General features: G+C 41.9%; 1 protein-coding gene across 2 annotated transcripts; it reads right to left on the reverse strand.

The window, feature by feature from the left end:
• Window positions 1-1,537: 1,537 nt before the first annotated feature.
• rin3 (Ras and Rab interactor 3) lies at window positions 1,538-17,863 on the reverse strand. 2 transcript variants are annotated; one of them, XM_029493773.1, is made up of 14 exons: window positions 17,733-17,863; window positions 14,475-15,054; window positions 11,173-11,284; window positions 10,998-11,070; window positions 9,711-9,802; window positions 7,802-8,843; window positions 5,431-5,611; window positions 5,142-5,313; window positions 4,733-4,854; window positions 4,290-4,476; window positions 3,866-3,997; window positions 3,590-3,756; window positions 3,266-3,380; window positions 1,538-3,188 (listed from the first exon to the last, which is right to left on the reverse strand). In XM_029493773.1, exons 1-14 carry the CDS (start codon window positions 17,762-17,764, stop codon window positions 2,923-2,925), a joined length of 3,273 nt encoding a protein of 1,090 aa, XP_029349633.1. In that variant the 5' UTR covers window positions 17,765-17,863; the 3' UTR covers window positions 1,538-2,922. The 2 variants fall into 2 exon arrangements, with proteins under 2 accessions (XP_029349633.1, XP_029349634.1); XM_029493774.1 differs by lacking the exon at window positions 17,733-17,863 and having other exon boundaries at window positions 11,173-11,267; window positions 14,475-14,592.
• Between the last annotated feature and the right edge of the window lie 2,633 nt (window positions 17,864-20,496).

Genomic DNA, 20,496 nt, shown 5'->3' on the forward strand with positions numbered 1-20,496 from the left:
ATCATGGGGTTGTGGTGTAGCATGTTTGAGGATAACTAGTCTGTGAGACATGATCTAGCCACATGTGTGGTTGTTTACGTGCACACACTTGCAGCTGTCATTCCACTGTCTTCCCATCTCTCCATCAACCTTTGTGTGTCTTTGTAGTGTCAATGCAGGAAATTGTAATGGGTTTAATTATGATGTTTAATCATATGCTGGGATTATAGGAAGCTAAGATGATGAAGAAACGCAGGTAAAAGTTTATTCTTCAGGCTTGGAGAGTGGGTTGAGCTATAAGCAGAACCAAGAACAAGGACGTGAGTTCTTGGAGTTAAACAGTTCAGTCCACTGGCTGGAAGAGATTACAGAGGGGGGATTATTGGTGGTGAGGGGTCCAGAACAAGAAGAGGAGACTGAGGGAGCATCACAGCCCACGAGGGCTAAGCAGGAGGCAGGTAGGAGCCAGGAGAGGGACTGGGGAGCCGAATTGAAGCATCAGCATTGGAAAACAACACACAGCCCCGGACAGACAGAAACCAGAAACACAGAGGCAGAACTCATTGTTAGGGACAGAAGGCTGGAGAGAGATGATGCAGGCAGGTCATAGGATGGCTGAATCACCAACAGAAGCTCAGGCAGGTAAGGAATGCTGGGAAGTCTTGCACAGTGTGGTAGTAATGACTGCAGCTGGGAGCAGCAGGTGAAGCAGAGGAGCTGGGTGTGGCTGACAGGAGGGGTGGAGCAGAGACGGGAAAACAGGGGAGAAGAGGGCAGGCTACAATAGACGGGTTGAAGGGCACGTGCTGGCCCTTTCAGGCACAATCAACAGTGATACCCAGAGAAAAGGGTTAACTTCCTCCACTCGTTCTCAACTCTGTGCTCACCGCGGGAAAAACTACCCAATGGAACAAGGCCAAAATTTCAGATAGTGCTTTGGGCTCACCAACACTTCATTTGAAATATCATTTTAATGGATGTTTCAGGTTATCTGATGTGTGAGCATTAAAAAAAAATGTCTAAAACAGATATATTCTATAGCTCCTGCTGTCTCTCCAAACCAGAACAGCGTGTGAATCTGAATCTATGACAGGACTGTGACTCCCTCTCACTGCACACGCCAGATAACCACATTTTATCTGCCATCTCTGTCCACAGCAGCTCATCGCTCAGCTCCAGCTGCTGCGTCTCTAAACTGGGAGCAGATCTGAATCTACTGCAGGTAATAGAGTTACTATGCATGACTACCTCACACAGCTGTGTGTCAAATAACCTCTATTTTCCTTTGTAATTCAAACCATGGTCCTAAAGGCTGAATAAAATTACATGGAGCTCATCTGGCTCATTCTTGACAAATATGTATACCTTCTTGGTTCAGGTGAGTAAAGCTGGTGAACGTGGTATCTTCACATTAGTTTATGGATATGAATAAAGACACCCTACAAATGTCCCATCATCCCTGTAATGAAGAGGAATGATGGGATATAGCATGAACAGATACTTCATTTCTAATTCAGTTCAGCTAATAGAGCTTGCAGGGATAGACACAGCACAGACAAACAGTGAAAATCAGTTTATTTACAATACAATCAATATCAGTATATAGAGGACACATGTGGAAGGTAACTTCTTGATCTTTCCTGGGAACTTTGGTATGAAAAAGGTTTTGGCCCACACAACAGCTGTTAGAAGCTGATCTGAATGTTGTGCATCTTTCATGGAAACAACTGATACATCTTGTTAATCTAATCTTGAACCAATCATCAGTCATTTACAGTCTGTCTCAGTTAGAAGCAGACGTGTTGAGTAGCATAAAGTATCATAGACTATAAACAGTATAAACATAGTCAGTATAGAATAACGTGTAATTTTAAATCCATATCCTCATGCAGTCCTTAGGGTTCCAGACCCCATCTTGTTCAGAGACAAAATCACTCTCTTCTCGTTCTGTTGTCTTCATCTCACCTAAATCATGCACAAATCTATCAGTCATATTGTTCCACTGAAGTTTTAGATTAATTACTTTAATATTCCAGGTGAGGCCTGTGATTATACTTTCATAAATGTCCAGGGCTGGTTACACAAAATACTTTAGGTTAACAGTAAGATTAAAGACCAAATTAAGGAAAAGAAAGAAAGAAAGAAAACGTCCATTTGAAATGTTCACTAAAGTAGTTATGGTTTTCTCCTTATCTTGGTCTTAATTTAAAGTCAGTAAAAAGCCATTACAAAGAAGACCTTGGAAAACTAAGGGGGACAAATTGTAAAAATACCTCTGATTGTATCTTAAATGTGACACGGCTGAGTTTATGATGATAGTCACAGGTGATGAGTTAATCCCAATGAAAGTTTTCTGCAGCCTGCACACCCTCAACGATGACGAATGGATTTGCACTGTAGAGTTTTGTCAGCAGGCAGTAGAGCTCATCTCTCCACTTAGCCATGCTCTTCTAGTTACTGGGGTTTTATGTTGAAGGATACTTCCAGTTAGTTATGGGTGAAGAACGTTGTGTCGGTGGATCAACTGTGTTCTGTGCCATCCCACCTGTCTGCTGAACAGTGTTTTCTTTAGTCAAATACTTGAAGCTATTCTCAAAGTATTGCCTCTGAGAGACTAGGTTTTCTACTACCAACTCAGTTAGACACTAAAACAGGTGAGATGACACAGGTACCGCAATCACTAATGCAAGCACACAATTGGTCACCATAGAAGCTGTGCAGGTTTGCTGGAAAAGCAGTTTTTTTTCCCCTATGAGGGTCTGTGCAACAATCTTTTGTAACTCCCTCAGTTAAGAAGAAATCCAACTTTAAGTGTCACATTTAAGTACTTACAGTAACTGAGACTGGATCCTGTTCTTGTGAATGAGCCCTTTGTTTATGCAGTCACAACAGCCATGCCGTTGCCATAGTTATAGGGCAGCTGCTGTTGTGATGATGAAAGAGTTACAGGCTAATCAGACTCTTCTCTTCCACCTCAGGCTCCAGGGCGTCCACATCTTCTTCTTCAGCTGGGAGGAAGATTTGTGCAGGCGGAGAAGGGGGCGGGTCACTGGGGCAGCTGCGGCCCGGTGGCTTGCAGGGTTGGTCGATAGGGTGATAGACAAAACAGTAGGCTCCAGGTTGGCAGCTGTTCTTGACACTGAGGGCCAGCTCTGTGGAAGCCAGGGGCCGGTGAACACCATCTATATACATGCTGAGTGTGTAGGAGGCTACAGGAGACAAAGAGGGAGGCTTAACATCACCCAGAGAGTAATGACAGTGCAGTGCTTACGGATCAAACATTCACCTTGTTCAAAGCGTGATGCACACTGCTCAGACAGCTGTTCAATTGTCGTGGTGGGGAGGACACCCAGAGTTTTAGGATTAGTTCCAATGTCAGGACAACACACTGTCAGAAAGTCCTGCACAATATATATAAACAAATATACAGTTAGATAAGCACAGTTGCTTGTTTCACAATGTGAGTCTGTGAGTTTCACAGTAACCCTGACTTTCTGTTTTTAAAATATACCAACAACATCATTATTTGTATGCTTTCTCATTTGTCCATCTATCAATAATACATTAATGATTTTTGAGATGTCTGTGTATTTGTGTTTGTGTTGAGCACCCGAACAGATCCTTGGGCCATGCGCTCCTGGTTGAATGTGCGTCGTCTCTCCCAGCGGTGGATGGAGTCCTGAACCTCTCTGCTGAGCTGTCGTGTTGCTGACCTCTGCTGGTCAAAAGTCTTGATGTGCTCAAGGGCCCCATAGGTGGTGGTCAGATAATAGGAGCCTACGCACGCACGCGCACACACACACACACACACACACTTGTGCATTATCAATCATGTAATAAGCAGCTTTACTAACATGAGATGGGCTGGCCATATTAATACAAATACCTTCTCCAATTGTTAGTGAAGGGTCCATCAGCTCCATCATATATTCAACATCCAGCTGCAAAGCAGACAGATTGGATCTCGCCAGGACGTACATCATTACAGGCAGGAAGTCATCAGCACCATGGGCCCGCCCTAAATGGATGCACACACACACGGACGCACGCAACAATATGTAAATATTTTCACAATCCAGAGGGGAAATAAAGTTTTATCTGAGCCTTGCCTTATAACGAATCTTCGGATGCATATGGGTAAAATATCAAAAAACAGCGAGTGTTTTAAATATGACAAGCTCAGAGATATTTGAAATAAATTGCTGCATGTCTTTCCTGTCTAGGTTAAGTGTATTTATTTCCTTTTTAACAAATGTGAGAAAAAGCATTCAGGGTTGCTGTAGGACTGTCGGACTGTGAGGGGCTCTAACCTGGAGAGCTGATAGACATGGAATCGTAAATAATCTTGCAGGTCTTCAGCAGCAGCTCGATCTTTTTCTGAGGAGAATACTCCTGGTGGAGGTTGCTCAGTTTAATGCTGATCTTCTCCATAGCTGCAGCCTCGGGTACAGCAGTGGTCACTCCCAGTGCTGTAGTGGTGCTTCCTAATACAAGAGACTAATCCAACAATATGCATGCCATCAACATTTTAGCAGCTACTGCTGATATTATAACACAAGATAGAGAAGGTAATTTATTGTCCCCTTAGGGGAATTAGGTCTGGACTCTGTCCATTCTGAAAGCCTCACAAAAATTAACATAAATAGATATCTAACAAAACATGCTCTCATGCAACACAACACATGGACCATATTGCATATTACCTTTGTTTTTCCCTACTACGAGTGTTAGCGCTACAGAGCCTGTGATGTACCTGATTCTGAGTCAGCTGGTTCAGGCTGTTGTCGTTGTTGCGCAGTTTCTGCAGAATCTGGTATATGGGCTCTCTCAGTGGCTTCAGCACACTTTTACACAGTGCAGCTTCCACTATGCTCTCTGCATGAACACACACATGCACAGAGCGCGGAATGCGTTACGTGAACAAATTCAAAACAATCATACAAATAAATCCCGTAGAAATAGAAACTCCTGATTGCAGAGGTTTCAAAATCCATGTGTAAATGTTAGAACTAGACCTGCGCAATAGTAAACAGAGCCAGCAACCCCCCAGCTTCACATGCTGAGTGCTACAATATGAAGTGAAATCTGTAGTGCCAATTTGAGTTTTCAAAATAATTCCACATTCCACATAAGTAATTCTACAGATGATAGCAATGAGTTACCTAGTTTGTCTTGTGAATACTGATGTTGTGGCTCTAGCATGGCTTGCAGCTCTGCACTCTGCAGTAGGTAACTCTTCAGCTGAGTCATCATCTGTCTGATCTCCTGCAGAAGCTCAGTGGAGGAGGAGTGTTTTGACATAGTCTCCAAGGTGAAAGCACGATGCTCTTTTACCTAAACATTAAGTATGAAAACAAAACTTGAGTCCATTTGCATTTTAGTCTCTTAGTAAGCAGATATTTGATAAATGTTGAATAAAAAAATCTTTCTTCCTCAGTGGAGCCTACTTACCAGGTTACCGAAGTAGCTCAGCGGGTCCCTGGCCAGCTCTACTAAGCGCTGCATGAGACGGCGGTCATGGCTGATAAGGCCAGTAATAACAGTGGACAGGCGGTAACGGGCTCGGTCCAAAATAACAGTGGTGGGTGTTCTCTTCACTGCTACCTTGGAGTTACGGCTTTCCACAGGACGACTGCAAAGAAATATCCAATAAGTCTTTTATGTCTAACAATCAAATCAAATCCAACTTAATTTGTATAGCACTTTTTATACAATAAGTAGAGAGTGTTTTTTGTGCACTTATGACACATGACACACAAAAATGTAGGCATAGTTTTGATCATTTTAATTCCAGACCCTCTCTTTTTTATGAATAAACAGAAAGCAGTTTTAATCTTAGAGGACCAGACTAAATTCTTAGACTCCAGTTTCGAGTATGTCGTGTTAACATTAAATAGTTTCACAGTGCTGGGTTTGGTTTCCAAAGATAATTGCTAATCGTGGGGGTAGATTTACTTTCAAAGCCTGTATTCTTTGTGGCATAAATGCCACAAGATGCATCACACCATTTCAGTGCTTCTGGATTCAGATCCGGTGACTGGGAAAGCCACTGAACCACTCTAAACTCACTGGTGTGTTGATGAAACAAGTCTGAGACAAGTTTATCTTGTCTTATCCTTCAAGAAGTTTACATTGATAGTTGGTGAACTGTGGCTATAAAAGGATGAACATGTTTGGCAACAATATTTTTGATGAACTGAGACATTCTGACCAGAACTGATTGCCATTCAGGCCTAAAGTGAGGAAAAATAACAAACTCCACCAGGAGACTGGACTGTCGGTAAATTTTGACCTTAACACATACTGCCTCGGGGTAAATCAAGATTTGTCACACCAAGACGTTTTCCTTATCTAAAATGAAATTGCCCAGATATGCATTTTAGATCAACTGGCGATTATCGCTTTTGTTCTGACTTTGTAATATGCAACCGCAGTCCACAGGCGCACACAGCTATTGGTTAATATAACTACTGCAATCTTCAAGCACAGGAAGTGCAATATGTAAACTAATCACTGGGTAACACGATCCCCAGTAAACTGGCCCATAAGCTCCGACATGTACCAGACCGGGCCCCAGAGTGAGATCCAGCACATCCCACAGAGCCCAGCCAAAGCACCAGGGACATGGTGATGATTGTAAAGAGCTGTTTCAGTTGCAAGTTGTAAACAAGGTAACGTACACACAAATCAATGAGACATTAACAAGATGACTATTTCATCCAATTAGCTCAGAGAAAAACCACCCCAGTTATTTTTTCTGTTTTTTATTTTTTGAAACCTAATAAATCTCAGTGCTGTATTTCTGCTGCAGCTAGTGCCTCGTGAAATGTAGTCTGTCATTTGAAAAATAACTTTTACTGAAATGGCCTGTAGCAATGTTGTTTTCTTGCCCTTTTCTATTTGATATGAGGTATAAGCAGCATCATTATATTCACTGTGCTTAGCCTGGCTCCAGCAGAGTGATGCACCTACATTTTACTGCATCAATAATCACAGAAACATGGTCCAAACCGCCATTATCCCCACGATATTATCACAGAGTTGGAAATCAATGCAATGTGGACTCTTTTAAAGTTACAAAACTCTAAATCCACATATTGCAGCCAACATTTCAGATTCAACATGCCCAGTATACAAGATATTTCAAATTCAACAATTAGCTTCTGTCTGGTGTTTCTTTTCTTTTCAGGCCAGAAAATACATTGACAGTTGGGCTTACAAATACAAATTCATCTGCCTAACTGATAAACTCTTTTGAGTGAAGGGTTCCTCTTCCCCCAACCTCACATACAAGGTCTTGCCCTCCAATTGCCGATAAATATAAAAAACATGATAAAATATAGTATTCTGTCTGTTTCAATTCCTATTTTTATTCAAAACATGTTTACATGTTGTCTGTTCAATACATTTTTTTTCCACTTTGGCCTGCCACTTAATGTGTGCTGAGTTTTGGGCCCTTGTGTTTGATACCCCTGGTTTACAGTCAGTTAATCAAAAACATGTGTACTGTGTTGTGGTGTTTTTCAGCTCTGTCATACTAACTTATCCGTCAGTCACCCCACCGTTAGTTATTAGTTGCAGTAAATCCTTTGCATAACTTTAATTTCCAATCCTCCCTTGTGTGCAGGAACCTTTTCAGCACTCCAACGAGCCCAGAACACTAAACCGTCCCTCATTATTCAGTTATGTTATCGTTGACATTCACATTTGCTGACCTTTCCATCCCCAGTGGCCCAGAGATGTTGTCTTCACACTTTATTAAATGGATTCCAATTTCTATGTGAAATTCCTTGTATCCCTTCTTCAGACAATGGAAACTTACTTGAGGTTTTGTTCCTCTTCCTGGTTTGGCTCTCCTTCTTCTTCAGTGCTGCTGGCAGAAGAGTCAGGGTCAGTTGCGAGCACGGTCCCCCCTTGTGGTGAATACAGCGACACATCTGGTCTCCGTGCTGGCGAGGGAAGGGGGACTCTCATCCCAGCACTCTGATTTGCTGACCCTCCTCCAGCCTGGCTGGGGCAAATGGGAGCATCAGGGCAGCATGGCTTCTTCCGTGGTGGAGGGACTGGACGGGATGGTTTCTTTGCTAATGGTGGACACTGGGAACTGGATTTTTGTTTGTCCTCCCCTTTATCTAATTTTGGCTCTTTTTCCTCCTCATTCTTTACCTCCTTCTGATTTTGGTTACTGTTCTCTTTTTCAGCGTCCTCTCCCAACAGGCCTGATTTTCTTCCTGCTTTCTCCTCTCCTCTCTCTCCTCCCCCCTGTTTCTTTGCATCATTTTGTCCCTTCTCTCTCTCCGTCCCCTCCCCTACCTCTCTGTCAGTGCTCTTCCTGGAGGAAGTGCGACGGAGAGGAGCAGGAGGCAGAGGGGGAGCTGCTCGGCTCTGTATGGGGGCAGGAGGCCTCGATGGAGAAGGTGATGTTGACATTGACTTCCTCTCATCTCTCTCCCCTACTCCACCTTTTCCTTCCTCTTTTGTCGCAGCAGCTGGGGTTGCTGAAGATGAAGCGTGAGGCGAGGGGGGACAGGAGAAGAGGAGGCCCATCCCAGTACCTGAACCCAGGCTGGGGGGTCGTGGTGGGGGCCGCTTGTATTTAATTTCCTGGTTTGGTGTGAGCTTGGTCTGACCTTTGTCCTCTGGGCTAACTTTCAGCAGGACATCTCCATTCTGCAGGGAAGAGCCGGTGTTTTCACTGGTGATGATATCATGTTTAGAGATACAGGAGTGGTCCAGGTCTTTGCTGGGACTGGGACACTCTTCTACAGTGACTGGGTTGACATACAAATACAGACTGCTCTGGTTCTGATCCAAGACAAGGCCCTGGTTCTTTGCCTGCTGGTTCACATCAGATGTCCAGTAATCTGCAACACATGCAGACAGTGTTGAAGAAGTTGTTTGTGTTTGAATGTGTTTGAATGTTCAATATCTGTTTGAGCAACAGATTTCCAGCATAGATAGTGAACAGCTGCTTTGAACTTCATAACAACTGAGAAACACATCATCAGATGTGGTTGACAGCATGTTACTTGTGTCGTTCAACACATGAATAAGTCAACACGTTTGGACAAAGCTAATTTTTGTGAGTAAGAAACAGGCCATGTGCAGTGTTTGGGTCCAGTGGATGAGGCATGAGCTTTTTTCAAAGTGAGGTTAACAGGTAAAAATATGACCCTGCACATGACAATTCATAAAAATGCCAATTTTGACTTTATCACTGCACAGATTAAATAGTAAAAATATAACATTTTCATTCATCAGTGAGCTTTAGATGTGTAGCTGTTGTCAGTCTTTATGCTAAGCTAAGATTCCCATAGTTTTGTGTTTGACAGGATATCAGGACAAAGGCATTGAAATGCGGAATGAATTACTCCCACCAAGAATTGTGAACTTTTTCTGAGTTTTTCTGAGTTTCTGAGTGTTTCAATGAATCTTAAATATAGCACATGTCACAACTCTTTTACTCTGTGTCTTTTCATATACATGAAGATTTGTGATTCAAATCAGACATTACACATCCTCTTCAGCTAGTCATAAATCATGTTTTTTGAATTTTCACACTCAGTCATTTCATAAATTACTTATATTTCTTTTCATAAATGCTGTCACTCATGCATACTGTCAAATGCCAACTGTCAAATCAATATTATTTCTTTTATCTCCTTTCTTTCTGAATCATTTGCTACAGCGGCGATCAAATGCTAGTGTACTAATAGTGTAGAGTGATCTACCTGCACCCAAAGCAGAGATGGCCTCCAGCTCCTCTCTGTTAGCTGCTGTGGTAATGGCCTGGGGTAACCTCAGTGGGACAGTCAGGATGTCTCTGAATAATATATTCAATTCATTTTAATATTAGGACCTAACACAAATTTTCTGTCATCATGGTTCTCTGTGTGTGTTTTGTGCTGATGTGTGCATATATGTATAGTTGTACACATTAGGCGTATGTACATGAATGCGTGTTCATTTATTTTATGCATACATGTGTCTATGAATGTTTAATGTATACATATGATCTGCATTTTACTGTGCATGTGTCTGCACATGTGTGTATGAAATAAGTTGCTTTTCTGCATTATCTGCTTGTTTCTTATTGAAAAAAGCACATTAGTCACTGCACAGGTGGAAACAGTAAGTGAGCCCTTGGATTTATTAACTGTTGGTTGTGTTACATTAACTGTTCAACCCTCCTTTGGCTCCAAAAACCACTAACCAGCTCTTCAGTATCTGCTGCTCAGACCTGCACAATTGATCACTATGGAGATGCTTCAGCTCAGTTCAGGATGTCTGTTTCAGGTCTGTCTTCAGCATCTCCATTGCGGAGATGCTGCTAACATCTGAAGTTAGATTTTCTTGGTTTGAAGTCTCTCTGTAGTCATGATGAACCATGGGCTGATACCTTCATGATGTGGTATGACCGACCTTTTCATGACATACACAGTAATGTATGTTCTTCCAAAGCAATTTGAGCTGTAGAAATCCTTTTTGGCAAACTTGGTGTAAAAGGTGATGCTTTTTGGAGAGCAACAGCTTCCTCATTGCTCCATGCATGCATGATTTTACTTTTACTTTTACATACTCATGTCAAGCGATGTTAAGCAGCCTCAAGGATTCCTTTAGTTTTGTAGACATCTTAGTTAACTTTGAATCTGATGAATTTCTTAGCTCTTTGAAACAATTTTGCGACTTTTTCAGCTTCATACAAAGCAATAATAGATTCTCAGTCTTAGGAGAGCTTTTCGGAGCCATATTTTACATCAGCAGATGTGGCTTTTACACACACCTCCAATCTTGTTGGATTGATTTGACTTCAGGTTTGATGACTCCTAACTTTAATTACCTTTTCCTGATGTCAGTTGCCAAGGGGCTCATATACTTTTCCCGCTGCATTGTTTGAATATATGGACAAGAGCAAAGGCTGCACTCATTTTTGGTTGTTACTTTTTGCCCAGAGATCTCAAATGGTCACATGCCATAGCACATTTATGTTGTATGTGTGTATATACTGTATGTTTTACCTGCTGGCACAGTAGAAGGAGATCAGTTTGAAGATGTCATCAAAAACCAAAGAGGAACCATCTAAGCGGACAACTGGGACAGGAAACAGGAAAGAGTGAGTCACAAACAGCTATAACTGTCTGAATCTTTAATATGAACATTCAGAGGAGAGTCTGTACTCTACTGTACACCTACATGTCTTGTGTTGTTTGACCATCAGACTGTGTACAGGAGGCATTCCCTGTCCAGTAGGCAGGCGAACTGAGAGCATCAATCCCTTGTCGTCCGTGCTGTGAACAAGGAAGGCCTGCAAATGTCAGCATGAGTGGTTAAGGTCAGAATGGACAATGGGCTGCGTTACGTTTCAAAACACAGTTTGTAGTGTAATGTGACAAATGATCATATACCACAAGTTAAGCAAGAGCAAAACTAACACAAACACCCACACTGTGTGTTTCAGTTCAAGTACTGTGAGTTTTAGAACCTGATTCTAATGTTTTTGTGCTGCAGCCGCTAATATCATGTTATACTTTCCCAGAGAGGAAATAATATGCTATTGCAAATTCACAGGAGAAGGAGAGAATCGAAACATGTCCAGCTGAGGCAGGAAAATTATCTTTGGTCTCATCCAAGGCAATTAAAAACACAAAATCAAATTCAACATATGCATGAGCCACATCACATCCCATTAACAACCCAGATCTTTCACAACCAAACCATCTGTTATGCCGTAAGTCAAGCTTGTTGGCCTGCTGCCACACAAAAGATCCTGGAGTGAAGTAGGACCTTTGGTTTGCTGGAGTTTGTTCATTCCATTAGTGGCCTTTGGACTAAATTGGCCCTGGCCATTCCACAGCGCTGCCAAGCGGGCGGCAGCTCAGACTTCGGCAGGAGGCTGTTAAGTCTCTGATGATTGTCTCCTGTGCACAGCTGTGATGTAGAGGTCATCTAACAGCATGCTTTGGCGGCACAGCACCTTCCCTGCTGTCTTCACTATCCATGTCGGCTTCTTTTCACTTACTACAGCCAAATGCTGAAGTAGGCAGAGATATTAAGGGATGCTCTCTATCAGGCCTGACAAAATGGCAAAACTGACCCAAAAACCACTTCAGTATTCTCATTAAAGACTGATTGGCTCCCTTGAAGAATATAAACCTTTGAATCACAGTATGAAGGATAAAGTGTTTCTGCTTGGCCTGAAATAAGTCCTGTTGGTCCAACACTACAATGAACTGCACTTTTGTCACTTTTCTATCCTGGAGACCTGAAGAAAAAATAGCCAGAAGTGCCATAATTATTCATTAAAAAATACTCATTGAAATCATGTCATTATATGTAAGTAGCTTAAAATCATGCAGTGCAATTTCATTAGCATGCAGACCAGGTTTAAACAGAGCCTTAGTGGCTGGAAATCATTTGCTGCCTGAGCCCCAATAATGAAACCTCTTTTCTTCTTCCCATCTTGACATTCCTAGCAGACACAGCAGATTTGTGAATACTATGACAGACAATATGGAAAGTCTGGTATGCCCCCTGCCTGTGACTGACAGCTGACAGCTGATGGAGATAAAAGTCCAAAATATGGCCTCAGTAATGCACCTGATACTGCAATATAGTGAGACTTCTATTACTTCACTGGTTCACTACATACATCACATTTCTCAGAACAGAAGAAAGCTCAATGCTTACTCCTGTTGCTCTCCATATGGCCTCTCCTCGTGCTTTTTACTGAACTTATAAGGAAATTGAGGTGGACTACTACAGGAAGTGATGAGGGTTAGCAAAGCGTGATGAACTGCTTACTGAGGTACCCCCACTCCTGCTACCATGGTTCCTAGCGCAGGAATGCAAGTAGAACAAGAAAAACCAGGGCAACCTAAAGGATCCAAGACTGTTCAGTGGGTACAATATCCATTTTAGAGTGAACACATGCAGAAAAGATGCATGTGCATTGAGACAGGGAATGCCGAGTGACTTCTCTATGAAGTACAGAACACTTGGTTCTTGCATACAGGCCTATTGCATTGTCTGTTAGAGGGCAGATGAGGAGAGAGTAAACAGAAGAAGCAGAAGCTGCTAGAGGAAGCATTCCTCCTACAATCCAGCCACTTGTTGGATTATAAGTGGGTGCAAAGTAACTGCACTTCATGAGTGGCTAGATCACCAGGCACTGATATGATTTGTTGTCTGAGGTCTGAATGTGATTTTCTTGGGTTGATGATAACCTCCTCGCTTTTCTCTATGTTTAGGGAAAGGATGTCGGCACTGCGGCCTCTTTCCTGTCTGCTGTTTCATCATTGTTGGTGAAGGTGCCCAATGATTATTATTAGAAAATGTAACAATGTAGCTGGATCTGGATGTTGTAATTCAGCCATTCTATGTTAAACAGGAGTGGGCTGAGCACATGGTCCTGGGGAGTGCTGAGTGCTGAGGTGTCGTGCCTAAATGAGGGATGATCTGAGGCCTGAGTGTCTCAGGTTCAGTCAAATGCTGTGGGCTGTCTAGAATCCTGATGCCAATGAACAGCACTCTGACATGTGTCTTTATTTATATGAGGGACAGGGCTGGGTGGAAGGGAGTTCTTAGTGCCTTTATTGGAGCAGGTGGAGCTAATTGGAGGTGGTTAGGGCGATGTGGACATTGTACTTAGCACAGGGGAGACACATGGCCTTAAAGTGAGAAATGTCTTACACATGTCACGGAATGGATGCTGGGGTTAGCAAGTCTCTGCATTCCTGCCATTCTGACCCTGGAACTAGTTTCCTTCTGGACTCTAGTCACATTCAGAACCTGGTCATCAGTGGAGAGATGGTCACCATGGCCTTTAATCTTTTCAGCGTGTCAACTCATGTACACATCCCTCAAATCTGTGATACAGCTTTATCACTCATGATGGCCTGGATACGTCTCCAGTGACTGATTCCGTCCAATGCAGTTCCTGAACACAATATTTCAGATCCTCACCAGCGCTTCACAACCACACCTTCTGGTTTTTCCCCAGAGGTGAAAGTGACATCATCAACCCACACACTGGTTTAAGCCATGTGTTCATTCAGATGGCTCACAACTCTCAGTGGTATCAAAGCAGTCCTGCAGGATTCAGACAGTCTCCTCCGGGCAGACCTTAATGTGGACAACAATTCACAGGAAAGGGAGTAATTGATTCCCCAGAACTATTCCTTTAAATCACATCTGCAGGCAGGCTTGTCTCCTTTTACTCTATAATGAGTCCCAAACACAATTATTTCCTCAGAATGTTCAAAGGACTTACGGTGGCATCAACTTTTCACATGATTTTGTACTGCCATTTGATAGCACTGTTACTGCCACGGATGTTATTAATGTTGATTTAATGCTTTCTAGTTGATTGACATGAGGCTCAAGGAGATATTACTCTAAGATTAAAAAGATTTGAGGATAAACCTGTGAGGTTTTTTTTTGTGTGTGTGTATGTGTGTGTGTGTGTGTGTGTGTGTGTGTGTGTGTGTGTGTCTCACCCCAGCCATCTCTTTCTCTATTATATTAGTAGTTTGTTCTTGGCTGAGTCCTTTGGGCTTCCATACTGAAGAGCTCCCAATCAGACGATCAATAGGACTCAGTGATGGTGGAATTGGAGAGGATGGTGGGAAGACAAGGGGAGGGGGAGGAAGGGTTGAAGAGGAGGAAGAGGAGGCCGTGGGAGATAACGAAGGAGGTGAGGGAGGCGCAAGATCACAGGAGACAGCCGACTGGAGACGAGGCAGGGTAGGAGGAGACGCAGGAGTAGGAGAGAGAGGAGGTGGAAGAGATGGGGGAGGCTGTGTGGAGGAGAGAGGCAGAGGGACAGACGGAGGAGCAGCAGCAGACGAGGGCGGTAGAGGAGGTCTAGAAACAGGAGGGAGAGGAGGAGGAAGGGATGGAGGAGTGGATGGAGGTAGAGGAGGTCTGGAGGGGAGTTGAGTAGACTTTGCTGCAGGGGGCAGCGGTTTGGGTCGACATGGCCGTGCTGGAAAGTTTGATGGCAGGGAAGGTGGAGAGAAGGGAGTGCACGATGGGATGGATGGAGATTCCAGAGCTCCTGTCAGAGGGGTTTTTGTGCTGTAAAGAAAAGACAAGTTAAAGGTCAGGGAAAGAAACATGCTTGAGAACTTTTTTGTATCTTGTCTCAACTTCAATTAGTTCCAGAAACAAACATTTGGTCACCAGACAGTTTTTTGTTTTTTTTTTGTGATGTGGCATCAACATTGACTACAGATGAATTTCATTTTGCCTACAGGATGACATTAGTCACACATCTCATCACTCTAAATACGTGATATTCCCTAAATGGTTTCTGTTGTAGGTGTCATCCTTTAAAGTGTGATTGAGTTTTTTTCTTTAATGCAGAACAGTCTTGACCTGCTAGCTGTCGCCTTTTATTGCTGTTATTGTGAACATGGTGGCAAAGAGTTGTCAGTTATTCTCTGTCTGTTCTATGGAGCTGCAGTAAAATTGACAGAACTGAATTCAAAATACATTGCATATTGTTAATTTCACATTTATTTGACAACATCAGTAAATAAGAACATTGGTAGGAGATCGAATTATGATACAAGGAAATTTGACTGTAATAAAAGTCTTTCTACAGGAAGAAACTTTCTGCTGTCTACTTTGCCCTCAGATGGCAGAAATGGTAGTTCAATAGCTCACAGATATGACAGCATGGTTTATAGTCACTTGATCTCTAAGTAATTTCCAGCAAGGACAACAAGCACAAAATTACAAACTGCAGCATGTTGACACTGTTGTCAGCTGAGATACTGCAGCCACATTAACCCAATTCAACCCAGGTAAAGAAACCGTGTAGCATCTGTTGCTTACTTCCCTATTTGCGACCTGAAGCTAGCTTAATAATGCAGTTGACGGTTTTCATTTGCAAATTTAGCAACTTACTGTTGCATCATAATGATGTAAAATGATTGCGCTCCCATCTTCTGCTTTATATTGACAACAGTGCTTTGTGTTGGAGCGAGGGAAAAATTACACCTATGCCGTGGCAAACCAGCACACTCAATGCCATAATCAATGGTATTGCACAGAGCAGCAAATATGCAGGACTGCCCGAAATTTGGCTTTAATTACCTCTTTCTTCATATCTTAATAACTTGTACCAATAGTGAGCTTTCAAATGGGCCCCTGTTGCTTGAACTGTCAAAGGTGAAAATTGTATACCTCTGAAAGCCATTGAAATAAAAATAAGAAATATCCATATATATATAGAAACTTCTCTCATATCTTTAGTGATAGCTGTTTGCCCCAGGTCCAGAGTCTCTGGGAAAATTCAAACACCTGGCAGTTTTACTACATTTTAACCATTTTCTCTTGATGTTTCCTCTTTAAAAACTAATGTGTATAGAAAGCTATTCTCCTTATGTGAGTTACTGATCAGCTCAGGTTTAGTAGTAGGAAGTTACTGGGAACATTGCAGGTCTCAGTAAAACAGTCAGTGCAGACATCCTGGAACAATGTGGCATCTTGATTTGGCAGCACAAGCCAATTATATTTACAACGTACATAATGGCTACCACAATTTAAAATTAAGTCATGTTATGTTTACTCCATTATAGATAATTTTGTAATTTTGTTCAGCCTTCATACATCATACAAGATACAAAAACAATATTACATTTAGAAAGGATAATTTGTCTGTGTGCAATGTAGTGACATAAGAAAGCAACTTATATTAACACCTAACCTACAGTCTGATCCTTATATTCTACCCTTCAAAATGAAAGAAACTAACAAAAAGACAGTTAACATTTGTATCCCTCAAAAATAGCTTTATGGCCCAGTCTCGAGAAAACAAGTAAATTATACAAAGTTTAAAGCTTTTGTTTAGTTGTAAGTGAACGTTTTAGTTATGAGTTTACTTTACTTGGAGTTATTTACAGAAGAGTCCACTTATAATATAGTGCATTGTGTAAGTTTTACTAGCCACAAACATTAAAACAATATTATTTTATTTAATACTATTTAAATAAGTTATTTTAGAGCTGCAATTTTACTTTCAATATTTTAAAGTACAGTATTTCATTGTGTTGCTTACAAATGATTTTTTTATGATAAAGTTGTCCTTAGGACTGGAAGAAAATGGTAATGTAAAGTAATAAACATGTTATGAAGGGCTGTTCAGCTTCACTAGTTGACAGACATTATTTTCAATCAGCTTCAACAAGCCAGAAAGGCATCAGCAAAAGAGAATCCCAAATTACACTTTCCCTGAATACAATCTCTGAAACTACTCCTGAAGTTCAAACTAGACTGAAATAAGCATCAGACTTCAAACACTTGGCTGTGTACATTCAAAGTTAAACAAGCTTTCCCACACGCCCTCCAAAAGTCCAATCTGCTCAGAAGCAACTCCAAGCATTTACATTCTTCAGCACATATGGGATTAAACAAACCAAACATCAGTATTTTTCTCACACCATGAAAAAAATAATGGTGTGTTTTCCTTTGGAGTTCACAAATTAGAAATTTGACTGGTTGAATAAAAACAAAATCTGTACATTCCAAAAGAAGAGAGAAGCCAGTGACCCACATATTAGCGAGTGAGTCATCACATCTGTTTTCCCTGCTCTGGATATCGGACTTTCAAACCCCCCCACTCCCACTGTCCCACCCCCAACTCCCCCCTTCCCCTCTGTGACAGTTACAACGTCCTGATGCCTCAACAATCACAGTTGATCCTTTATGTTTCACCTCAGCTACATTGTTACAGCCACTCATAAACTCACCCAGCGTCCTGGGAAACAAGACTGGCTTCCATTATATTTCCAGACTGAGTGTTGAACTGCTCTCTGTCAGTTTCCCTGCTCCATAGGAAACCCCGCCTCCTCTCTGCCCCACTTTCCTCCCTCCTGTTGAGTGCAGCAGGACTGAATAAGGAGAAACTAAAACGCAAAGGGAAAATGTGTCTAGTCTCTGTGTCAGCCCTCCCCTCTGTTTCTGCCTCAGCTTCCTGAGCTGATCGTCAGGCAGGAAGAAACAAAGCACTTGGTCAGACTTCCCCTACTGTGTCTTTCACTGTTTCACTGTTCACTGTCTTTTTTGTTGTTGTTGTTGTTGTTTTTGCCGTGAATACTGTCTCATGGTGTCATATCTCTTTACACTATAGTTAATTCTCATATCATTGCCCTGTGAGTGTTTTGGAACTAATTAGAAATGAACTGGATGATCAAATTTCATATTTTGAGTTTTCAAAATGTCTCCTAGAAATATGGCCTGAATATTCAACAGACACTTCTTTATCCTCCTCCTCCTTCTTTTCCCCTCCCCTTTCATTTTAAAGACTTCCAGATGCTGTCCTGTTTGAGTCGCCGTGGAATGCCTCATGTTTCTTGCAAGCTTCACTCTTTTTTTGACCCCCCTCCATTTTTCTTTTCATTTCCTGCTGCATCTAACCTCCCCCCTTCTACATTCACAATAAAAACCCACTGCTTATCACCGGGGCCTTCTTTTCCAATGACAGGTATTATGTCAGCATAAAGGTTAGACTGGCACAGTTGAAAGTATTTAAACATACAATTATACAATTATACGTTATACATGCAAATCATAAATGTGGATGATAATCACAGGTAAATGTCTCCTAAACACAGTTTAGAGAAGCATGGCCTAACCCATCATTTCACTTTGTTTTAAATTAAAGCTCAGAAGAAAAACGTATATCAATGTTCATTGTGGTCTTGCCATTGGGTTTTTAACTTCCTTTAAAGCATACAAATCTACTGATGCATGGACACATATCTGTGGTCAAACACCACTAATCACACACACACACACACACAAACACATCCCAGCAGCCATATTTGGTAACAGTGCAGCTGTTTCCTGTTCAAACAATAGTGGTCATACATGCTTGACTCATTGCCACACACAGTCACACTTGTGAATGTGAGCAACCACTAGAGGGAGCTTTGGTACAGAACACTGTAGTTAGGTTTGCGGTTGTCATTGTGGCGGATTTGCATTGAGCTAAGAATCCTATTACACCCACCATGCCTATTACACAGACCATGGTCAGTGTTTTTTTAGATTCTGTTTGATCCCTAACCTTAACATCAGGAGCTTAGGGAACTTAGGTCATCAAATTACTACTGTGGCCATAACTGTGGAGTGAAATGGTTTTCAAGCCTGGTTGGTGGGAGCAAAGAGGACACAGAAATTCAAATAACCACCCTTTACCACTGAGGTGAGCAGAGAAGCTTCTCAGACTGCACAGCATGTCTGACTGTAAGGTGCAGGGACTGAGGCTCCATGTCTTCTGAGGCTCCATGAATCTTCTGCTTTGTCTCACAGATGGTAGGGTCAGAATTTAGCATCCACAGCAGGGACTGATGAAGCCAAGCTGCTTTGCATCACTGGGCTGCTGGTATAGGTGTAAAGATGTGGTATATGTTTTCTGGACTCACTTTAGGCCCTTACAACTAATCAGTGTGTCACAGTGTCACTGAGTGTATATACATAACATGCTCATCCCTTTATAGCCGCAGTTCCCATCTTCATGCAGGATAATGCTCCATATCGCAAAGATGAAGTCACATCAACAACATGAGAGTGAGGCAAGTTCATCCTCCTGACCTCAATCCAGGACAACACCTTAAGTTTAGTCAGACGAGATGTAATATGACATGCCAGCATGAAGCCAAATACTGAGGGGAAGGTTCAACATCAATGCAAAGCAGAAAGGGGGCCGTCAGAGCAAAGGGAAATCCTGATGGCTGTTCCCCATGAAGTCCCATTGGCAGTACAGTAGTTGGCTTTAAGTATAACATTCAAGCTGCTGTTTGGTGGGCAGATAATCTATATGAGAAGCATCAGAGATCATTTTTAGTTTGCTTGCTGCTTCTAAAAAAAAGATGATGAAGCTGGGTTTGCTGTTTGTTAATCCAAATCATTGATTCAAAAGCCAGTAAAATGCTCTTTAGAACTAAAAGGAATGGCAGTTATCCTGCGTGGGTTCTTTACCACAATTAACTGTTGACATTATACATAGTTATTTCATCCATACATTCCAGTCCATTTGATTCATTATGTGGGACAACGTTACAATTATCAAAGGTAGCAGGTTTCTTCTTTATACCAGTCATTCGAAACAGGAAGTTGATATCATGGTACAGTACATGTATAATGTTAAAAAATGTGGCCTGTTGTTTCTTGTGTCTACTTGGCAACTCTTGCTGTGAAGCTGTGATTTGCGGTATTTGTGTCAGTTTGAGGCCACCACATGCCGTGGCAGAAGCTCCCTGTGACAATGCTGAATGCCACTAAACAATACTTTATCTTTTGCCTGCTTCCTGAACACAGACACTCTTTTTTTTTTTTAGCTTAAATAAAGTGCATCATAGCATTTGATTCTGATGATTCATTTGTTTACCAGTAGCTCAATGCAGCTACTGCTACTTGACAGTCTTTCAATATTTCTTACTGATTCTTATATAAATGAGGTGGGATGAATAAGTGGAGCAGTTGTCTGGTCATACAGTATGAGGCTTGCTA

This window comes from Echeneis naucrates, chromosome 22 (assembly GCF_900963305.1).
Source record: "Echeneis naucrates chromosome 22, fEcheNa1.1, whole genome shotgun sequence".
Classification (NCBI taxonomy): Eukaryota; Metazoa; Chordata; class Actinopteri; order Carangiformes; family Echeneidae; genus Echeneis; species Echeneis naucrates.

Coding starts and splice junctions, on each gene's coding strand:
- rin3 (XM_029493773.1), bottom strand. CDS start 17,764: ATGGAAGCCAGTCTTGTTTCCCAGGACGCTGG. Junction 15,055..17,732: donor CTTGTTTCCCAGGACGCTGG/GTGAGTTTATGA, acceptor TTTTCTTTACAG/CACAAAAACCCCTCTGACAG. Junction 5,314..5,430: donor TGAGCTACTTCGGTAACCTG/GTAAGTAGGCTC, acceptor CTTAATGTTTAG/GTAAAAGAGCATCGTGCTTT.